Source organism: Bubalus kerabau, chromosome 1, assembly GCF_029407905.1.
Source record: "Bubalus kerabau isolate K-KA32 ecotype Philippines breed swamp buffalo chromosome 1, PCC_UOA_SB_1v2, whole genome shotgun sequence".
Classification (NCBI taxonomy): domain Eukaryota; kingdom Metazoa; phylum Chordata; class Mammalia; order Artiodactyla; family Bovidae; genus Bubalus; species Bubalus kerabau.
In genome coordinates, this window is record NC_073624.1 from 11,223,663 (window position 1) to 11,242,227 (window position 18,565).

Below are 18,565 nucleotides of genomic sequence, written 5' to 3' on the forward strand. Positions count from 1 at the left end.
CGGTCATCTTCCCTCTAGTCCCAGCCCTGCCCTCGTTAGCTGTGTATTCTCTCCATCAGCTCTGATGTGATGGGCCATGGGGAATGACCCTGCCTAGAGGGGAGGCCCAGCCTGAGGGGCAAAGATGGGTTGGAGGGGATCTCGAAGGCAGAACAAAGAGAGGGAGGGTCTTCCTTCGGGCACCATCAGCAGAGACGGAGAGACCAGCTCCTCGGTATCCCTCAGCAGTGCACGTGGTGTTCCCAGCCTGCCGGCCTCTCCTCCCTGGGGCCCCCAGAGAGCTGCTGACATTCCAGAAAGCCCCATGGAGACCACGCGTTCTCTGGCGACAGCACTCAGGCTGAGCAAAACCTGAGCAGAAATGCCCTCACCCGGGCAGAGCCGCTTTGTCTGTCTTGTGCTGACTATAAGCCCTGATGGGCACCGAACACCTTTGGGATAAAAAAGCCATTTAAAGCAAAAGCCCATGATAAAGAAGCGTAATCAAGGAGGTGAGAAGGTGGGGGAGAGTCCAATTTAGACCCTGATTTGCCAGGAGAAGAGAGACCAGCCTCAGGGATTGTTCAGCTGTTGGAAACCTCCGTCGGGTCTAAGGTCCTAAGAGTAGCTTGAAGCTGGGGGTCTTGGGTTTCACCCCCTCATTTGCAATCACTCAGGCCAAGAGCCAGTTCAACTACTGAATCTGCCTGGACCTTCTTTCCTGACATATCTCTGCCCTGACCATGTTGCTGGAAGATTCTTTGGTTATTTCCATATTTCACGGATTGAATTCTGTGCTGCTCAATGTTCAGGCTCTAGCTACGAGTGACAGTTGGTTCTGGGGAGGGAACAGCTGGCCACTGGAGGGAGATGAGAGCTGCTGGTCCTTCCACCCTCCCAGGGGCTCTCCAGGACCGCTTGGGTGTCCTGCCTGGGGGTACACGGTCCTTGGGTGCGCAGAGCCCTTCCCTGGAGGCTATTTGGGCAGGGGGAGGGGACGCAGCAGTGGTGTGGGACAGGAAGGGCGCCTGGGGGTCTGGAGGTCTGCTCCTCGTCACAGGGCACCCAGCCTGCGGGGCAGGGGCAGCGGCCTGTCCCCAGGTGGGGCTACCTGATGGTGAACCAGATGCAAAGGCAGGACTGTCTTCTGAGAGACGTCTCCCCCAGGGTTCTTCTGTCGCTTCAGACATTCAAGGTGGAAGGAGGCCCTCCGACCTGCACACAAGGGACGACTCAGCACGGAAAGAGGGCGTGGCTGCGACAGCTCACACCCAGGCAAGGATGTCCCCGCACAGAGGCGGCAGCAGCAGACGCCCAGCCCCAGGCCAGCTCCACCCTGGGGTCCGTCTGGGAGGCCATCGCAGCCAGGCCTTGACGTTCTTTGGTCCCCCTTGTGTGCCTTGTCATCACTGGGGAGGGGGTGACTGCCTCTAGAGAAGGGGGTGGGGTTACCCAGGGAGGTGGGAGGGGATGGGGTTACCTAGGGAGGCGGAGCGCAGGAAGCCCCTCTTTGGGGACAGACGGATGTCCCTCCTGTCCTCCTCGGGGGGAGTCAGCTGCCGATTCTCGTCATCCTGGTAGGAGAGCCTGGAACACAGGACTTGAGACTGTCACCCCAGGACTTCTGATTCTCTCTTAGTGAGGGGACCCCCGACGCTGCTTTCTATAGGCCACGCGGCAGCAGAAGCTCCCAGCTTCTCTGGCCTGTTCCCTGTGTGCCCCCCACGCCTCTGATGCTGGCAGGTGTGCAAACGTTGGTCACCATTGCTGAGAAAGCTGGAACACAGTTCTCGGTCCACAGCTTCTCTCTGGAATGGCCTGGACCCCTCCGTGCTCACAGGTGGATGCTGTTTATGCAGCCCCTCCCAGTGTGAGCCTATCGTGCCTCCCTACACTCTCCCGGCCTGCCCACCCTTGGTCAGTGGGAGCACAGACATGCGGTCGTTGGTGACAGATGGTGGGGGGACTTTGGGGTGTCTAGTCAGTCAATGGCTCCTGGGGGAACTCAGTGGGAAACGGCTCCTCCTGGCCTGGGGCACATGATGGCCGCTTGCGAGGGTTGAACTCGGACCCCCAGGCACCGAGCCTGCATTCACTGCGCCCGGGCCTGGGGCACTTCCCTGAAAACAGCCGCTGCAGGCCCTAGGCTGATTGCACAGGCCCTAGTGGAGCTGCCTTGGCACTCAGCCCTTCCTGTTGCCAACGTGGCTGCCACCTGTGCTCTCAGGGCAGCGGCTGTCCTCCGGCTGCGCTGACCACGAGCCAGGAAGGTGCTGGATAAAACCCACCAGACGTTTCTCTTACTGTCAGCTTGGTCACCCTCCTGTAACACTGTCTTACTTTTCAGGTTGTCCCCACTCCTGAAGACCCAGCTTCTGTTTGACCCTTAGCTTCTCTGAATGTCTGTGTCCTGCTGTCTGCACTGCTGGGTGAGCAGCTATGTAGGCAATCTCCTCTGCTTTCCTCCCTGAGATCCTCTCATAATCCCTCACTGGCTGCCGAGGCCGGCTCATCCACGCTGGGCAGTGGCCTGTGAGCACCGAGTGTGCGCAGAGGGCACGGATGATGCCGAGTGGCCACGTATTACTCCCTCCTCGGAACGTCAGAAGCCAGAAGGACTGGCAGTTCCTCGTGATGAAGCGTTTCTCTCAGGAAAGCGTCTAACAGGCTTCAGCTTGGTGAATAGTCACAGGTTATTAATAGTTAGGAGACTTGGCAACAAATCTTCACGAAACAGTGCTGCCTTTGTGACGCTGGCCACGCTACTTCCTGCTGTCCTGTCCCGTCCTTGCTTTCTTTTAGGGGTGCTGATTGTAACTGACTGAGCACATGTCACAGCCCCCTCACAGGTCTGGATCTGCAGTTTAAAAACCCGTCCCTTTAACTGGCTCTGGTGGAGTTTTCAGTTACGGCTGCCAACAGCGCCCTCTGCTGTCAGCTTTATTATATGCAGTTTCAGGAATAGTCCTACTTAAATGTATGAAGTGTGTCTCTTTGAGACCCCATGGACTGTAGCCCCCCAGGCTTCCCTGTCCATGGAAATCTCCAGGCAATAATATTAGAGTGGGCTGCCATTCCCTTCTCCAGGAGATCTTCCCGACCCAGGGATCAAACCTGGGTCTATTGCATGGCAGGCAGATTCTTTACCGTCTGAGCCAGTCAAGGTATGCACTGTGTATCTACTGAGCTTCACTGTAAACTGTATTTATGATGTCTGGTCGCAGTCAAAAAAGCTTAGGGAGACAACATTTAGATATTTCCCTGGAAGCATCATTTCTCAAGCAAGCGTCAAGCTAACCAGAGTGGGGGGCTTCCCTCCTCTTTGCAGCTGCCGGAGGAGGAGTTGGGGGCCCCTCCCCAGGGAGGGACGAGCTTACATCTCCGTGGAGACCAGGCTGGGCTCGCTGCTGCGCTCTGCATTCTCATCCACGTGCACGGCACAGGTCTCGTCCCCAGGGGACTCTTCCTGACACAGCATGGCTATCGGGCTGTCCCGGGAGGGGCACCTAAAGTGTCCAGCATGGAGACAAAGGTCGGCAGCTGCCAGCCCCTCCCGTCCCCCACCAGGTAGGGACCACCACCACCACTGATGGACCCAGGAATGTTCCTGTTAGGGTTCCATGCAGGGAGGGGCCTCGGGATTAGGATCCAAGGAGATATGAGTTCTGAGCTGGTCAGTTTCCCCCGGCACAAGTCACGTTGCCCACCCATGCCTCAGCATCCCCACCAGTACAGCTGTCTGTCTGTGTGGCTTCGGTTGTGACAAATGAAGCAGCCGATGAGATGGTGCTTTGGAAGGTGGGGTGGTCAGATCCTACATGAGGGCTGGGGTGGGGGCAGGGGGAGCGGCTGTCCCTCCTGCTGCTGTAGACAGTGGGGCCTGTGGGCACTTGCTGGGGGCTTCCTGGGGTCATAGCTGACATGCCTTGAGTTTGATGTTGATTCTTAGAGCCAAGCACAGAGAAGAGGCCTCACAAAGGGGCTTGCTCCTCTGAGCAGAGGGGCATGAGCCTGAGTCCCCTGAGCCTGAGTCCCATGAGCTGAGCCCCCTGAGCTGAGCCCCTTCACGCCAGAATGTGCCCTGGGCTGAGCTCTCCCCTGGGCCCTGGGCTTCTGTTCATTTGGTCATGTGGTCTTTAGCTCTGGTCTCTGGCCCCCTTTTCCCATCTGCGTCCATCTTTCTCCCTAAAGGTCCTGAGAGTTGGGGTCCCTTTATGCTCAGACTCACAGGGAGTCTGGAAGTCATCTCTGCTCATCCTCTCAGAACTGAGTGCAGGTCATTGTCCAGCTCTGACCCGGGGCCCATCAGCCACTCAGGGAGGATCTGGGCGGTTCTCAGGGTAAGCCCTGAGCTCCTCTGGAGGGGGTGCCCTCCCCCGGCTGAAGTACACATGAGACGGGAAGGCGTGAAGGGGAGGGGGAGGGCATGGTGGGGCACATGGGGTGAGCTGGGGTGGAGAATAACAGCAGGCGGGCAGCACCCCCTGGGGGCAGAGCTGGCCCCAGCCCCACTCAGCCCTGAGCTGCGAGGGGAGGGACAAGGCTCAGGGCTGGGGCCTTGGCTGACTCAGGCGTGGTGGTGAAGGGGGCACGGACACTAAGGTGGGGAGCCTGCTTCTGGAAGGGACGAAGGCTGCTCAGGACACGGGTTGGGGGTTAGAGGTCACTTTTGGGCCCGAGCTCCTGCTGGCACCACTGTCCTGCTCGGGTGAAGCAGCCAGATCTCCCGGCTGTGGAACCCAGAGCTGCCAATGTAAATGCTGCCTGAGGCCCAGAGCGTGGGGTGGGCACCACCGGCCCAGCACATCCCAGCTGGGAGTCCTGGCTCACCGGGGAGCAGGGAGTGGAAGGAAAGAAAGGCCAGGGGGCTGGAGACGCTGGCAGGATGACCAGGAATCGCCCCAGGCTGGGGTAGAGCAGGCGAGCGCGCCACCAAAGGGCGTCCTGCCTCTAGAAGAGGGGGGCCCCATCCCATCCCAGTTGGCCCCAAGGCCAGATTTGGGCAGAGACTTGAGAAGAGCCCTGGGGGCGGAGACTGCTGTGTCTCCAGGACGCAAACATCTCAGGGGTCGGGCCAGGGCTCCTCTGCCCTGTCTAGAGGCGGGCACCTCAGGACATGTGCTGGCCAGTGGGGCCACGGTGCCTCCCTGAGCATCCACCTGCCCTCTGGCTGGGGTCTCGGCAGCAGCAGTGGACCACCCCAGCTTGAGGGCCGAGAGGTGGGTCTGCCAGCCAAACGCTCCTCCCGAGACCCTCCGCGCCCCCAGCTTACCTCTGGGAGCTGTGCCTCCACGCGGCCTCCTGCACCCGGATGGCAGGGGACAAGGGGGGCCCGTGGGCCTCCAAGGTGCTGACAGCACCGGAGTGGAGAGCGGGGCGGGGGCAGCGGCCCAGGGCGGTGTTGTTGGCGTTGTTGATGTTGGCGTTGGAGCCTGTGGATGAGTAGCTGCTGGGGGTGAAGGTGGAGTCCACCAGCTTCTCGTGGGAGGGGGACTCGGTGTCCCCCTGGCTGTTGCCTGCCTTGCTGATGTGCAGGGGGCGCTGGGTGGTGAAGGTCTGGGGGAAGGCGCCCCGGCCGTCACTCGGGTAGTAGCCCACGTGGTTGCCGAACAGGCCGCCAGCTCTCTGCGGGAGAAGAGAGACAGAGAGGGCGGTGGGTGAAGGGGCTGGCCCACGGGGGAGGGAGGGAGCTCAACCGCGCTGGGCAGCCCTCAGCTCACCAGGCCTCTTGCCCACGGGCCTGGCAGCTTGGAAGGGCCCAGGCAGTCCCCTGAGACCCCTGGGGGAACAACAGGTGGAGGGGTGACAGGACCTCCTTCCGGGACCAATGGAATGGGGGGCAGGCACAGCGACTGTCTGGAACGGAGACCCTTCCCTGGGGCAGGCAGGCTCGTGGGGGCTGAGGGGCAGACAAAGGGGCCAGAAGGTGCCAAGGGGATTGACAGACAAGGACCCAGCTGGCTCAGTGAGCTGGAAACTGCGCTGGCCGAGTGGTTCTGAGAATCACCACAGCAAGTACACCAACCATGGCCTCCTGCCCCAGAGAGTCTTAGATTTCCAATTTGGAGTCCGTGTTTCTCCCAGCTTCCCTCCCTGTCCTGGGCAAGGAGCCTCTGCCAGGCTGGGGTCTCTCGGGTCACGCTAGTGTGACCCTAGTGTGACATGCTAGTGTGTCCCTGAGCCATTCAGGGGGGCGCGTTTCACAGTGAGGGGGAGAAGGATGGCAAGGACAGGACCCTCAGGGGCTCCTCTCACCCCGAGTCCTGCAGCCTGGGAGCCTGGCAGGGCTGGGAGGGCAGGGTGAGCAGCTCTGCCTCAGATCTGGGCGGCAGCGTCTCACTTGCTGTAGGATTTTTAGCCAAGTGCCTTGGGGTTTGTGAAGAGATCTGGGCACAAGGGCCTCAGAATCCCAGTGGGCTCTAGTTTTCATGGTTAGTATTGTTGACAGCCTCGGTATCCCCCAAGGTGGAGGGCCGGAGGGGTCGTTTGGGACTGGAGACCTCATGGTCCAAGTCCAGATTGTCACTGGCTTCCAGGTATCTGCTGCCTGATCCCGCATGTCTTCTGATTTTTGTGAGAGAGGCTGGAAGTCTAGATTTTTTGAATGAGTCATGCGTTCAAAGGTTGGCAGACAAAATAGGCCTGTGGCTTAAATGTGGCTCCAAGGCCACCACTTTGTAATGTGAAATGAAGAAGTGTGTCCTCAGAAGCACGTCCTTAGGAAAATGGCTTCCTGTTCCCCCGGGGCCCAGTGATGCTCTGTGAGCTTGAGAAGGACTAGGCTTGGATGGAGGCGGAGGGAGGGGGTGGGGAGAGCTGAGGGGAGTGGCAGGGGTGGGGTGGGGAGAGGAGTGGGAGAGCTGGGGGCACAGGGCTTTTTCTACCACAGACCCAGGCCTTTCTCCTCGGGTTCAGGACACTCACCCTCCTGCCCCGATCCCAGGTTATGGAGGCTGCAGACTGCGGCCGGGGTGCCCACCTACCCTGAAGATGTCATCTTCTGAGGCTGCAGACACAGCCTCCTTCATGGCCTTGTCCAGCTCCTCCTCAGCGGTCAGGTCCCCAGAGATGGCCCGGCGGATCTCGGGCCCCAGGTCGTGCAGGGTGCGCAGGCCAGCCTGGGTCGAGGGGACAGGGCGTGAGGGCCCAGGCACCCACCTGACCCGCCACCCACCTTTCCCTCTGCTTCTCCCCAAGGAGGCCAGCTCAGGGGGTCCACAGGGGGTGCAGGCATGCTGGGAGGCAGTCTCAGAGGCATCAGCAGACCCCCAGCCCTTCCTCCCACTCCCTGAGCTCAGGGGGGCTGAGAGTCCAGAACTACAGAGGGCAGTGAGTGCAGGAGGCAGGGCGGGAGGGGAGGGTCCCCCTGCAGGCTCGGAATTTCCGGAAGGGACCCGTGGGAGCTTGGAACCTGGAAGAGGTGGGAGGAGGTGCCAGGGCCCCTCACCTGCAGGGATAGGGCGTTCCTCTGGGAGGGCTTGCCCACCAGGCCTTGCTCTTTGCGCTTCTTGAACTTCCGGAAATACTCCTGGATCAGGAAAGTAGCGTAAAACTTGCCCACCGTGACCTCGTCATCTGAGAGCAAAGGCAGGAGAGGGTTGGAGGTAAATGGGGGCTTGGACCCTGGCCGAGTGTCCTCAGCTTCTTAGGTTCCTCAGTTTAACTTTTTTAAACTGATAAGAACAGATACAACACTTGATCTTAGTCAAAATGTTGAGAAGTGATCAATTTAATTTTTTTGAGGACACTCTCCATGCACATGGTTGAAAAAGACAAAAATATACAAAAAGACCTGTGTACAGTGAAGGGTATCCCTTCCACTCCCGTTTCCTTTCAGATAACCTTTCTCATTCATTTCCTGAGTATTTTCCCAGAGATTCTTTATGCAAATACTTTCTGCAAGTAAGCAAATATATTCCTGCATGCATGGTGTTGCTTCAGTCGTGTCTAATTCTTTGTGGTCCCATGGAATGTAGCCCACCAGGCTCCTCTGTCCATGGGACTCTCCAGGCAAGAATACTGGAGTGGATAACCATTCCCTTCTCCAGGGGATCTTCCCAACCCAGGGATCATACCTGAGTCTCCTGCAGCTCCTACATTGCAAGGAGATTCTTTACTGCCGAGCCACCAGGGAAGCCCCAAATATATTATTATCCTCTCCTTTCTCACAGAAAAATTAGCATATCATCAAAATGATTTCCCACCTTGTTTTTTAAACCTAACTGAGCTTGTTAACTGACTCTTCTGTGGTCCTGAAGCTCCAGGTGCCCACAGCTTTGGGCACAATTGCCCCTAAGCATTTATTCATTGAAAAACTTTGATTATATTGAGTTGGCCAGAAAGTTTGCTTGGGCTTTTCTGAAAGAGCATCTTACAGAAAAATATGGATGAACTTTTTGGCCAATCCAACAATATATTTTGTATTAAAGAGTTATATTTTAGTAATTGTATATGCAAGACAGATAGGGTTGTCAAGGAGGAACAAAAAGGGGGTCCTGGGGGCTCATAACCCCCCTCAGGAGGAACAAAAGAGGGGGTCCCAGGGGCTCTTTCCCCAGGGCCCTGTCATTCCCACAGCTCCCAGCCGGTGGGTTATGGGAAAGCCTCTACCTTGCAATGTCCTTGACGTTCTCCCAAACCTGCAGGCATCCAGGGGCCTGCCTGGCCTCCCCAGTGACCTCAGGCTAAGATCAGGTTCCAGTTGGAAGAGGCAGGTCTCCCGCAGGCGGAATGTGGGACCTGCACTTGCCCAGGGGCAGCGGAGGGGGTACTCACCTCCTGCGGGCGGCACCACTTGGTCCAGCAGCTTCATGCTGGTCCGTTTCCAGATCTTCTTGATGATGGCCCGCAGCTCCTCATTGGCCTGTTCCAGGTTCCCTGTGGGGGGACGCGGGCTGACTGGCAGCTGTCACGAGGGCCTCTGGTGGGCTGGGCTGGTCCCCGTGAGGGAGCCCACATGGCTGCCTGAGGGCTCTGCCCAGTGGCCCTGAACGTGGGTTCTGTCCCTTCCTCTGTAGGTTCCTGCCACCCACATCCGTGCCCTCTTGGCCAGCTTTTCCTTGCCCCCTACCTGCCACTCAGTGGCCAGGGTGACCCTGCACCCCACTCGTGGCTTCTCCTCGTGGGGGCTGCCAGGGCCAGACTGAGCCCAATGGCCACCTGCCAGGAGGGCCACTGGGAGGAAGAGTGGTCTCCCTGCAGACCCGTGGGAGTGTCCATACCCGGGGGCCTCTGAGTCAAAGGCCTCTGTTGGGTCTCCTCCTGGGGAGGCAGCAAAACCTCATATGGGGCAGAAACCAGGAGATGGGGTCCTGAGATTGGGGGCCCCTAGGGGTCTACTTTCTCCACTGGCCGAACAGACTTAACTTCCAGTCCTGGGCTCAGAGGGCTGAGACCACAGCTGTGAGAGGGCACTGGGAGGCTGGCTGGGGCTGGCACACCCCTGGCTCCCTCCACCACCAGTGCACACGCCCTGCGTGGCCCCAGGACTGTGAGCAGGGGGTCTCACCCTGCCATCAGGTGATGTGATACGTACATGGGCCCTGAGGACCGGGGGTTGTGCAGGGGGCCTGGGCTCACCCCAGGAGCCCTTCACAAGGGGGGCGCTCTCGGGTGCAAACTCCCAGCTATAAAACAAACACATCCTGGGGATGTCAAGCACAGCATGAGGACTGCGGCAATACTGTGCTGTGTATCTGCAAGTTGCTTTGAGCGGATCTTAAAAGTCCTCGTCACAAGAAAAAAGCTGTAACCTTGTGGGGTGAGGAGTGTTGTCTAGATGTGTGGTGGTTGTTTTGCGATATAAACAAATAACAGGATCATTATCTTGTTCACCTGAAACTAACGTAATGTTATATGTCACTTAGGCCTCGACAAAAAACAGTAGACTACAAAAAAACAAACAAAAGTCATGTGTGAAGTGGGCCAAGGACAAGGGAAGCCTCCCTGACTGTGTGGGGCTCAGAGCTTCGGGGGCCCAGCCAGAGCCGGTCCCAAGTCTGTGGGGAGTGAGTCTGCTGACAGCCTGAATGCACTGGAAGGGGAATCTCCCCCTAGCCCCAGGAAGAGGACCCATCCTGGTCAACAGGCTGATTTTGGCCTGAAGGCCCCTGAGCAGAGAAGTCGCTGCCCCATGGCTGGACTCCAGATCTTCCGAGCGGGCGCCCACAGTGGCCGGGGTGACACGTGACTCGGCATGGGGAGAGCAGGATGGGATGAGATGCCAGCGCTTTGTTGGTGGGTGAATTTCCTTTAATTCCTGGCTTGACTAGCTTCCACGCAGCCAGCTTCTCTCTTGGTCTCAGGAGCGGGTTCCTCAGGACGGGCTGTGTGCGTCTGGCTCTTCAGCTGGGACCTGCTTCGGTCTGACGACTATCTTGATAATGCTGACTCTGGGCTTCAGGCATTGGTGTTTCTCATTCTTCCACAGGATGAAAATGTACGTCCTCACTTTATATCAAGCCTTCAGGACCACAGCATGCTCCTTCCAGCAGTCTTCATTTCTTCCCTCCTTGGAAAAACAAACCTTCCCTCTTGGACAGAACTGTAATCATAGTCATTGAGGAAAGTTTGGGAAAGGGAAGAAGGTAAAAGTAGTGAACAGAAGTCATGGCTGGGTCCGATGCTTGTGGCAACCACAGCTAAAGTATCAGCGAGCTTCCTTCTGAGCCCTCCTGGTCACACACGCACGTACACCCAACCTATGTCCGTTCCAGTCTTTTATTGGCAGAAACAGGCCTGTTCATGCCTATTCCAGCTTGACTTGTGGCCTTGGCCACTCTGCAGCCTGAGTTTCTTTTTATTGAGCAGCCAAACTTGAACTACTAAGATTTTTTTTTTAATATTAGCTCCTAATTTTGACATGGGTCTTGATTCTTCATCATGGGTTCTTGTTTTTCATCCTGGATATTTCTGTCATTTTGTGGGAGGATTTAGCTGAGGGAAGGAGCCTCTTGGCTTGTCCACTGAACTGAACGCCACATGTCACCGCCTTCTTGTTTCACAAAGAAACTGAGGTGGAGAGAGTGTCATGTGTTATCACGGTCTAGCCCCCTTGTCCTCCCGTCCAGGGCTCCTCTGGGAGATGGGGTGGGCAGCCTGAGCCTCAGATCCAAAGGTATGAAGGGAAAAACGGCACCACCAGGTTTTCTCTAGTGACTATGCCGCTGGGTTTCAGACTTTGCTCAGGTGACCCATGCACGTGGCTGGCACAGGACGCAGACTCAGCGTTCAGGGCAGGTGCTGGGACTCCGTCTCAAGTACACCCCAGCTCCAAGAGTTGCTGCAGGAGGCTGGGAGCAGCCGCAGCTCCCTGGGTGCACCTCTGCCCTCCCAGAGCAGTTCTGACACCATTCGGCCACGAAGACGGCAGGTCAGCACAGTCCAGCTGCTCCTGGCCACGGGCTGCTGCAGTACAAACCAGAAGACAGTCCCTGCCTCCAAGTGGCATGGGAACAAGCGCAGGGGGCTCTGACCCCACCTGCCGGCTGGCTGTGCACCTGTATGTGGGCAGGCCTGTGCTGGCCTGGACCATGGTCACGTCCACTGTGACCCCTTCCTGATGACATAAGGGTTTACTTTGCAAGGAAAGCTGGACATCTGAGATCCAGCTGCAGCCGGTAAAGCCCCACGGTGCAAGGGCTTGGCCCGCTTCAGGAAGCACTCACCTCCTGGCATCTGAGCTTCACCCGAGGGGTCACTGGGAGAATCTCTAGAAGTTACAAGTCAGGAGGCCACTCAAGGAACAATGGCTGCCTGAGCAGGCCTGGTCCCGCTGATGTCCCCGGGGCAGGGAGTGGGGGAGAATCATGCTGGGCTGAAGCTCTGACACCCCAAGGGCGGGGGACCCCGGGACCCCGCAGGCGCAGAGCTCGGCTCTGGCTAGTCCACTAGGGCTCCCGGACACCCCCATGACCTTACCTTCCGTCTTGATTCTCAGGGCCGTACGGACCAGGGCAAACAGCGTGGCATTGAACATGACGGTCCCGTCGCTGTTCAGGGGCATGTTCATGGAAACCAGGCGCTGGGGAGGGGGCGCAGCAGTCAGCACAGCTGCTGGTTCTCGAAGGACCCGCCTGTGGAACCCCTGAGGCACCTCCAAGGCAGGAGGATGTGGGAGTAGGCTTGGGGGAGCCTCAAAACATGTGTGCACGTCACTCCATGGTTCCTTCACTGTCTGAGGATGTATATGCCGCAGGAAGGAGCCCCAGTGCCTGTTTTGGCTCAGTCCTTTCCTTAGGCTCATGAAGACTACTCTCATCCCCACAGAGGCACACTGGCCTGCCCGGGGTACCTGGAGGTGTCTCGCCCCCCACGCTGTGTCTCCCATGAGCCCAGTCCATCTCTTACTTTGCAAGCCACGCGGTGAGGGCACAGCTTCCCAAAACCCAGGGGGGGCTGAATCCGTCGGAGCAGGGTCACCACATCCAGGTGTTTGATGCGTCCCCTGGAAGAGGCAGGAGAGGAGGGAAGGTCAGGGGGAAGGTCTAGGCCGGCAGCCCGGGACTCCTGTGCCCAAGGGTGGGGTCTCCCGTGGGAGGAACTCTCCACAGCTGGACCCTAGTGATCAAACTGGTGCCAAGCTGTGGAACTGGGTGGTAAAACTCAAAAACCAATCTACATGTTTAGATTTCTAAGGAGCAATTTTCCATCAGTGCTATATTTCAGTAGGCAATGAAAGGTGGAAGGGATTTTAGCAGGCAATGAAATTCTCGGTAATTTACTGCTGTTCCATCAATTAACCATCGGACCATCTCACACTTTTCTGAGAGTCAACCAAACATGATGCCTGGACTGATGGACCTGTGGCAGGGATACAGCCAGGCCCTGCCTGGCCCAGATGTCCTGACTCAAGTACATACTGGTTGCTCCAACACCATGACCACTTGCCTGTTCAATGGAAAATAACAGACATGCTCTTGACTCAGCCTAAGGCCTCCTATTGCTGGCCCTTGACCCTTGACCCTGGCATCCTGTGAAGGTCAGGATTTGCAGTGGGTCTGCCCAGTGCTAACCCGTCTCGATCCTCTTTCCCACATGTGGTCACTCAACCCCCTCTCAGGTTGGGGGCTGGTGTTTCCCTCTGGGCACTCACTTGGCTTCAGGGTCATACTCTGCCCAAATTCTCTTAAATTCATCCAGGTGGTGGGGACCCAGGATGGACCAGTCCCTCGTCAGGTAGTCAAAGTTGTCCATGATGACGGCTACGAAGAGGTTGATGATCTGCAGAGGATGGGCACGGAGAGCTGCCTCAGTGGCCCTTCCTGCATACGTGGTTGTCAGGGCCACGTGCTTGGAGGCCGGCACTCCTGAAGGCCAGCCATGTGGCACCATGGAAACGCTGGCCCCCAGGACTTGGCTCTCTTGACTGAGGGCCTGACCAGTTCCCCTCAGTTATGCGGCATGAACCCCACGGTGGGCTGGCAGTTTCCCTCACACCCAGCTGCCAAGGCGGGGCTGCCAAGGACAGGGGAGACTGTCCACCACCATTCCTTCGCTCCTCTCCAAAGTTCCAGAGATGCTGAAGTGGTCTCCTGCCCTCGGGGATGAAGGTAGGAGCCAAGAACAGACAAGAAGGGGGTGGCTGAGCTCACCCGGCCCAGCTCCTGCCCCTCCCAGCTTGTTGGACCGTTTCAGGGACGCAGGCTTTCCAGCCCAGCCTGGACCGCACGCCCAGCATGCAAGGCCGCCGGCCCCATCCGGCTTACCAGGAAGGCGCAGAGCATGTAGAAGCTGATGAAGTAGAAGACGGCAAAGCTGCTGCCACAGGGCGTCTCCCCCTCTGTGCTGTTGCCTGGCTCTGACTCGGGGGCGCATTTCTTGCCAGGCATGCAGGCCAGCATGATGTCCTGCCAGGCCTCCCCAGTGGCGCACCTGTGAGACACCATGTCCAGAGCGGCTCACACAGCCGTCCTCCTGGGGGAACCACTGAATTGGGTCTGGGGCTCCTCAGGCCCCCAGTGCTGGCATATCCACAGAATATACACATACAACACTGTCTCCATGCCTGAAAGTTTTATGACAAAGGTAACAGATTGCATCTTTTCTGCAAAGTCCCTCTTTCTGCAATCCCTGTTAAGTGTTGAGATTTAGCCATTTGGATACATTTTAGTTCTGGTTTGTTCACCCTATGTAGCGGGTGCTCTATATTCCATTACAGCCCACCGCCTGATAAGGCTTTTCCTTTCTACGCTGTCACCAGGGAGCCTGCAGCCACCGTGCAGGGCCTTCAGGGAAGCCGGCTTCCAGGTGGACTGGCCAGTGGACAGCAGGTGGGTCCTCCCTGTGCTTGACCCTGCTTGTTCTCCAAGCGTCCATCCGATTCAGGCTCTGGCATCAGGCTGGAGAGACACCACTGCTCTACAAATGTGCCAGCTCTTTCTTCAGCTCCACTGGGGCATGACTGACAAACGAGACTGTGAGCTGGAGTGTAGACCACAACGATCTGATGTGCGTGCCCGTCGGGAAGGGCTCCTCCCACCTGATAACACACCCATCCCCTCACAGGTTTATTCTCTATTTTTGATGAGAACATTTTCTACTGTCTTAGCAAGTTTCAGTGATACGATCCGTGTCATCAACTGCAGTCACCATTTTACAGGTTAGACCTCAGACCTCACTCATCTGACGGCTGAGAGTTTGAGCCCTTTTACTAGCCCCTCCCCCATCCGTCCACTCCCCCCCACCCCGGCCCCGCCCCTCGCCACTCCATTCTTCCTTCTTCTATTTTGTTTCTGAGTTTAGACGTGTCAACTCTTGGTTTTAGTGAATTTTTAAAAATATCGTTCATGTGATGGCTGTGAAATAATAATGTACTGCTGTTTTAATTTGGTTTTAAAATGATGAGAAACTTTATTTCATCTGCTGAACGGCAGGTGTTTGCCGTCTGCCTCCTGGGCTGTCTTCCTGTTCATTTGCGGCATCTTCATACATTCTTTATATGAATCCTCTGTCAGTGACACACCTCGAAACTAATGTCTTCCATTCTGTGGCTTGTTCCCAGCTCCACTGATGGTGTATTATAAAGAACAGAAGTTTTAAATTTCAGTGTGGTCAAATTGTAATTTTTCCGTAGTTTTGTGCTTTTTTGCATCATGTCTGAAAAATCCTGCTGTATTTTTGAATACATCATGTTTGAAAAATCCTGGTTGTAAAAATATCCTTCTATATGTCCTAAAAGGTCCAAAATTTTGCTTTTTATAATAATTTCATAATAACTTACTATGAAATTTGAGGGTTCCATAGGAGATAGAAATGTGCTTTATCTTCTTCTGTCCAGGTAACCAAATTAAAAATAACTTTTAACTTATTTATTATTGGTTGTGCTGGGAGAAAGTGAAAAAGCAAGGGAATTCCAGAAAATATCTACTTCTGCTTCATTGACTACGCTAAAGCCTTTGACTGTGTGGATCACAACAAACTGGAAAATTCTTAAAGAGATGGGAATACCAGACCACCTTACCTGCCTCCTGAGAAACCTGTATGCAGGGCAAGAAGCAAGAGCTGGAACCAGACATGGAACAATGGACTGGTTCCAAATTGGGAAAGGAGTATGTCAAGTGTGTATATTGTCATCCTGCTTATTTAACTTATATGCAGAGTACATCATGTGAAATGCCAGGCTGGATGAATCACAAGCTGGAATCAAGATTTCCGGGAGAAACATCGACAACCTCAGATATGCAGGTGATATCACTCTAACGACAGAAAGCCAAGAGGAACTAAAGAGCCTCTTAATGAGGGTAAAAGAGGAGCAATAAAAAGCTGGTTTAAAACTCAACATTGAAAAAACTAAGATCATGGCATCCGGTCCCATTACTTCATGACAAATAGAAGGGGAAAATTGGAAGCAGTGACAAAATTTTATTTTCTTCAGCTCCAAAATCACTGCAGATGGTGACTACAGCCATGAAATTAAAAGATGCTTGCTCCTTGGAAGAATAGCTATGACAAACCTAGACAGCATATTAAAAAGCAGAGACATTACTTTGCCAACAAAGGTCCATATAGTCAAAGCTGCTATGGTTTTTCCAGTGGTCATGTACGGATATGAGAGTTGGACCATAAAGAAGGCTTATTGCCGAATAAGTGATGCTTTTGAACTTTGGTGTTGGAGAAGACTCTTGAGAGTCCCTTGGATAGCAAGGAGATCAAACCAGTCAATCCTAAAGGAAATCAGTCCTGAATATTCATTGGAAAGACTGCTGCTGAAGCTGAAACTGCAATACTTTGGCCACCTGATGTGAAGAACTGACTCATTGGAAAAGACCCTGATGCTGGGAAAGATTGAGGGCAGGAGAAGGGGAGAGCAGAGGATGAGATGGTTGGATGCCATCACCAACTCAAGGGATAGGAGTTTTAGCAAGCTCTGGGAGATGGTGAAGGGCAGGGAAGCCTGGCATGCTGCAGTCCATGGGGTCGCAAAGAATCCAACATGACTGAGCGACTGAACGACAACAATGATTTTGACCAAGTACCTCCCGTAAGTGGAATCGTACAGGAAACCTGGCCTTTTATGACTTGTTTCACTGAACATCATGGCCTCAAGGTTTGTCTGTGTCAAAGTAGGAGTCAGAACTTCCTTCCTTTCTAAGGCTGAATCACGTTCCACTGTGTTGTAACCACACTGTGCTCATCCATTCTTCTCTCGAAGGACCTACAGTTGCTGACACGCTGTAGCTATTGTGAATGCTGCTGCCATGAAGATAAGGGTGCAGGTATCTCAAGAGTCGGACACGACTGAGCAACTGATCTGATCTGATCTCTTTGATACCCTGCTTTTGATTCTTTTATGTATTAGCATATATTCACACGTGGAATTGCTGGGTCATACGGAATTTTAAATCTATTTTTGATATTTTGAGGAACCATCATACTGTTCCTACACAGTAGCTGTTGTTCTTTTACATTCTCTCTAGTATTACACAGACGTTCCAGTATCTCCACCCCCTCAGCAGGACTCGTGTTCTCATAGTAGCCATCCTGATGGGGTGGGGTGGTGTCTCACTGTGGTTTTACTTTGCATATCTCTGATGATTCGTGATGCTGAACATTTTTCATGTGCTCACTGGTCATTCACGTATCTTCTTTGGAGCAATACTCAACTTCTCTGCTCATTTTTAAGTTGGATTGTTTCTCGTTGTCTTCGGCAATCCATTTCTTTGGCATTTAATTTTGTTTCTTCTCAAATTCTTACCCTTTGGTTTACTTTTCTCGTCTTACTGCATGGGATAAAACTTGTAGTATTATGTTGAGACAGTGATGGTGTATGAGCTCATCTATTATATTTATGGGTTAGCTACTGCCTGATGTGGATGGAATGTTTGTGTCCTCACAGAATTCACATGTTGCAGCCCCAAACATCAGTGTGACAGTGCTCGTGGGGCTGGGGGTGTGTGATGAGAGCAGCATCTGTATAAGAACAGGAAAGAGACGTGCTCTCCTCTCTCTCCACGGAGCGGGGACACAGGGATCAGGACACCGTCTGCAGCCCAGGAAGAGGCTCCCACCAGGACGGGAATCATTGGTAACCTTGACCTTGAACTTCCAGCCTCCAGAAATGTGAGGAAAAAACACCTGCTGTTTGCGCCTCTCCATCCATCCGTGGCATTTGTTATGGCAGGCTGCCCAGACCAGAACATTATCTGTACATGAAAGAAGTTGTCTTCCTTTTTAAAATATTTATTTATTTGGCTGCATCGGGCCTTGGCTGTCAGAAAACCCACCTGAAGAGGAGCAGCACGGCCTGGGGGAAGGTCTGGAAGTTGTTGTTCCTGTTGATCTCTGTCGTGTCATTCAGGGCAATTTTGCCAAACACCTGGCAGGGGAGAGGATGGGCTCAGCGAGCCACGGACATAGGGGTCCTGGTTTCCACCCAGCACTCAATGGTCTTTTTAGGGGTCACAGCTGGCCCTGGACAGACTGGCTCATAAGCTGAACAAAGTTCAGAGGGCCTTGTGGGGGCAGGCACCTGCTGCCTTGTCCAGCTCCACCCCCAGCCCTTGGGAGGGGCCCTGGGAGAGCTGGTGGAGGCAGAGACTGCAACTCTGTCTTACAGGGGCAAGGCTCACTGGCCTTCCTCTCTTTTGGCTGCAGATTCTTGACAACATTTTGTCTTTAAAAGAAAACTTCATTGAGGAATAATTAACAAATCATTGTGTAACTTGGGGGAGTTTTTCTCTATAGAAGCGGAATCTGGGCCGGGGGCCATGGGGAGAGAGGGTCTCTGAGCTGTGCACCCATGGGACAGCATGGGGGTGGGGAGAGGAGTTCCACTCTGGTGATCTCTATGACCCCAGAAGGGGGGAGTCAGGGGAAGTGGGCTGGGGGCCAGGAGTCCGTCCTACCTGCATCCCGATCACGGCGTAGATGAAAAACAGCATCACGATCAGGAGGGCCACATAAGGTAGGGCCTGCGGGACATGCATGCGTGAGGCCGGTGGCGGGACCCCTCCCTGCGGCAGCATCTCTGGAGCCACCAGCTGCTGCCAGGCTCAGGGGGCACTTCCAGGAGTCAGACAGACGTTCTGGGCACTGAGGGAAGCCTGAGCCTGGTGTTGACCCTTCCCCTCCCCTTGGTTTAAGGCAC

The 18,565-nt window shown here is 55.1% G+C and overlaps 1 protein-coding gene across 3 annotated transcripts in view; it reads right to left on the minus strand.

Annotated features, from left to right (window-relative positions):
* CACNA1C (calcium voltage-gated channel subunit alpha1 C) overlaps positions 1–18,565 on the minus strand; it is a 459,271-nt gene that overhangs the window by 1,774 nt on the left and 438,932 nt on the right. For all 3 annotated transcript variants that reach the window (XM_055567708.1, XM_055567698.1, XM_055567691.1), the window contains 13 exons: positions 18,324–18,389; positions 17,703–17,794; positions 13,686–13,851; positions 13,073–13,200; positions 12,328–12,424; positions 11,899–12,001; positions 8,755–8,856; positions 7,427–7,554; positions 6,963–7,097; positions 5,252–5,604; positions 3,357–3,485; positions 1,460–1,566; positions 1,091–1,194 (listed from right to left, as the gene is read on the minus strand). In XM_055567708.1, the coding sequence (XP_055423683.1) occupies positions 1,091–1,194; positions 1,460–1,566; positions 3,357–3,485; positions 5,252–5,604; positions 6,963–7,097; positions 7,427–7,554; positions 8,755–8,856; positions 11,899–12,001; positions 12,328–12,424; positions 13,073–13,200; positions 13,686–13,851; positions 17,703–17,794; positions 18,324–18,389 (1,710 nt within the window). The remainder of the gene's footprint in view (positions 1–1,090; positions 1,195–1,459; positions 1,567–3,356; positions 3,486–5,251; positions 5,605–6,962; positions 7,098–7,426; positions 7,555–8,754; positions 8,857–11,898; positions 12,002–12,327; positions 12,425–13,072; positions 13,201–13,685; positions 13,852–17,702; positions 17,795–18,323; positions 18,390–18,565) is intronic.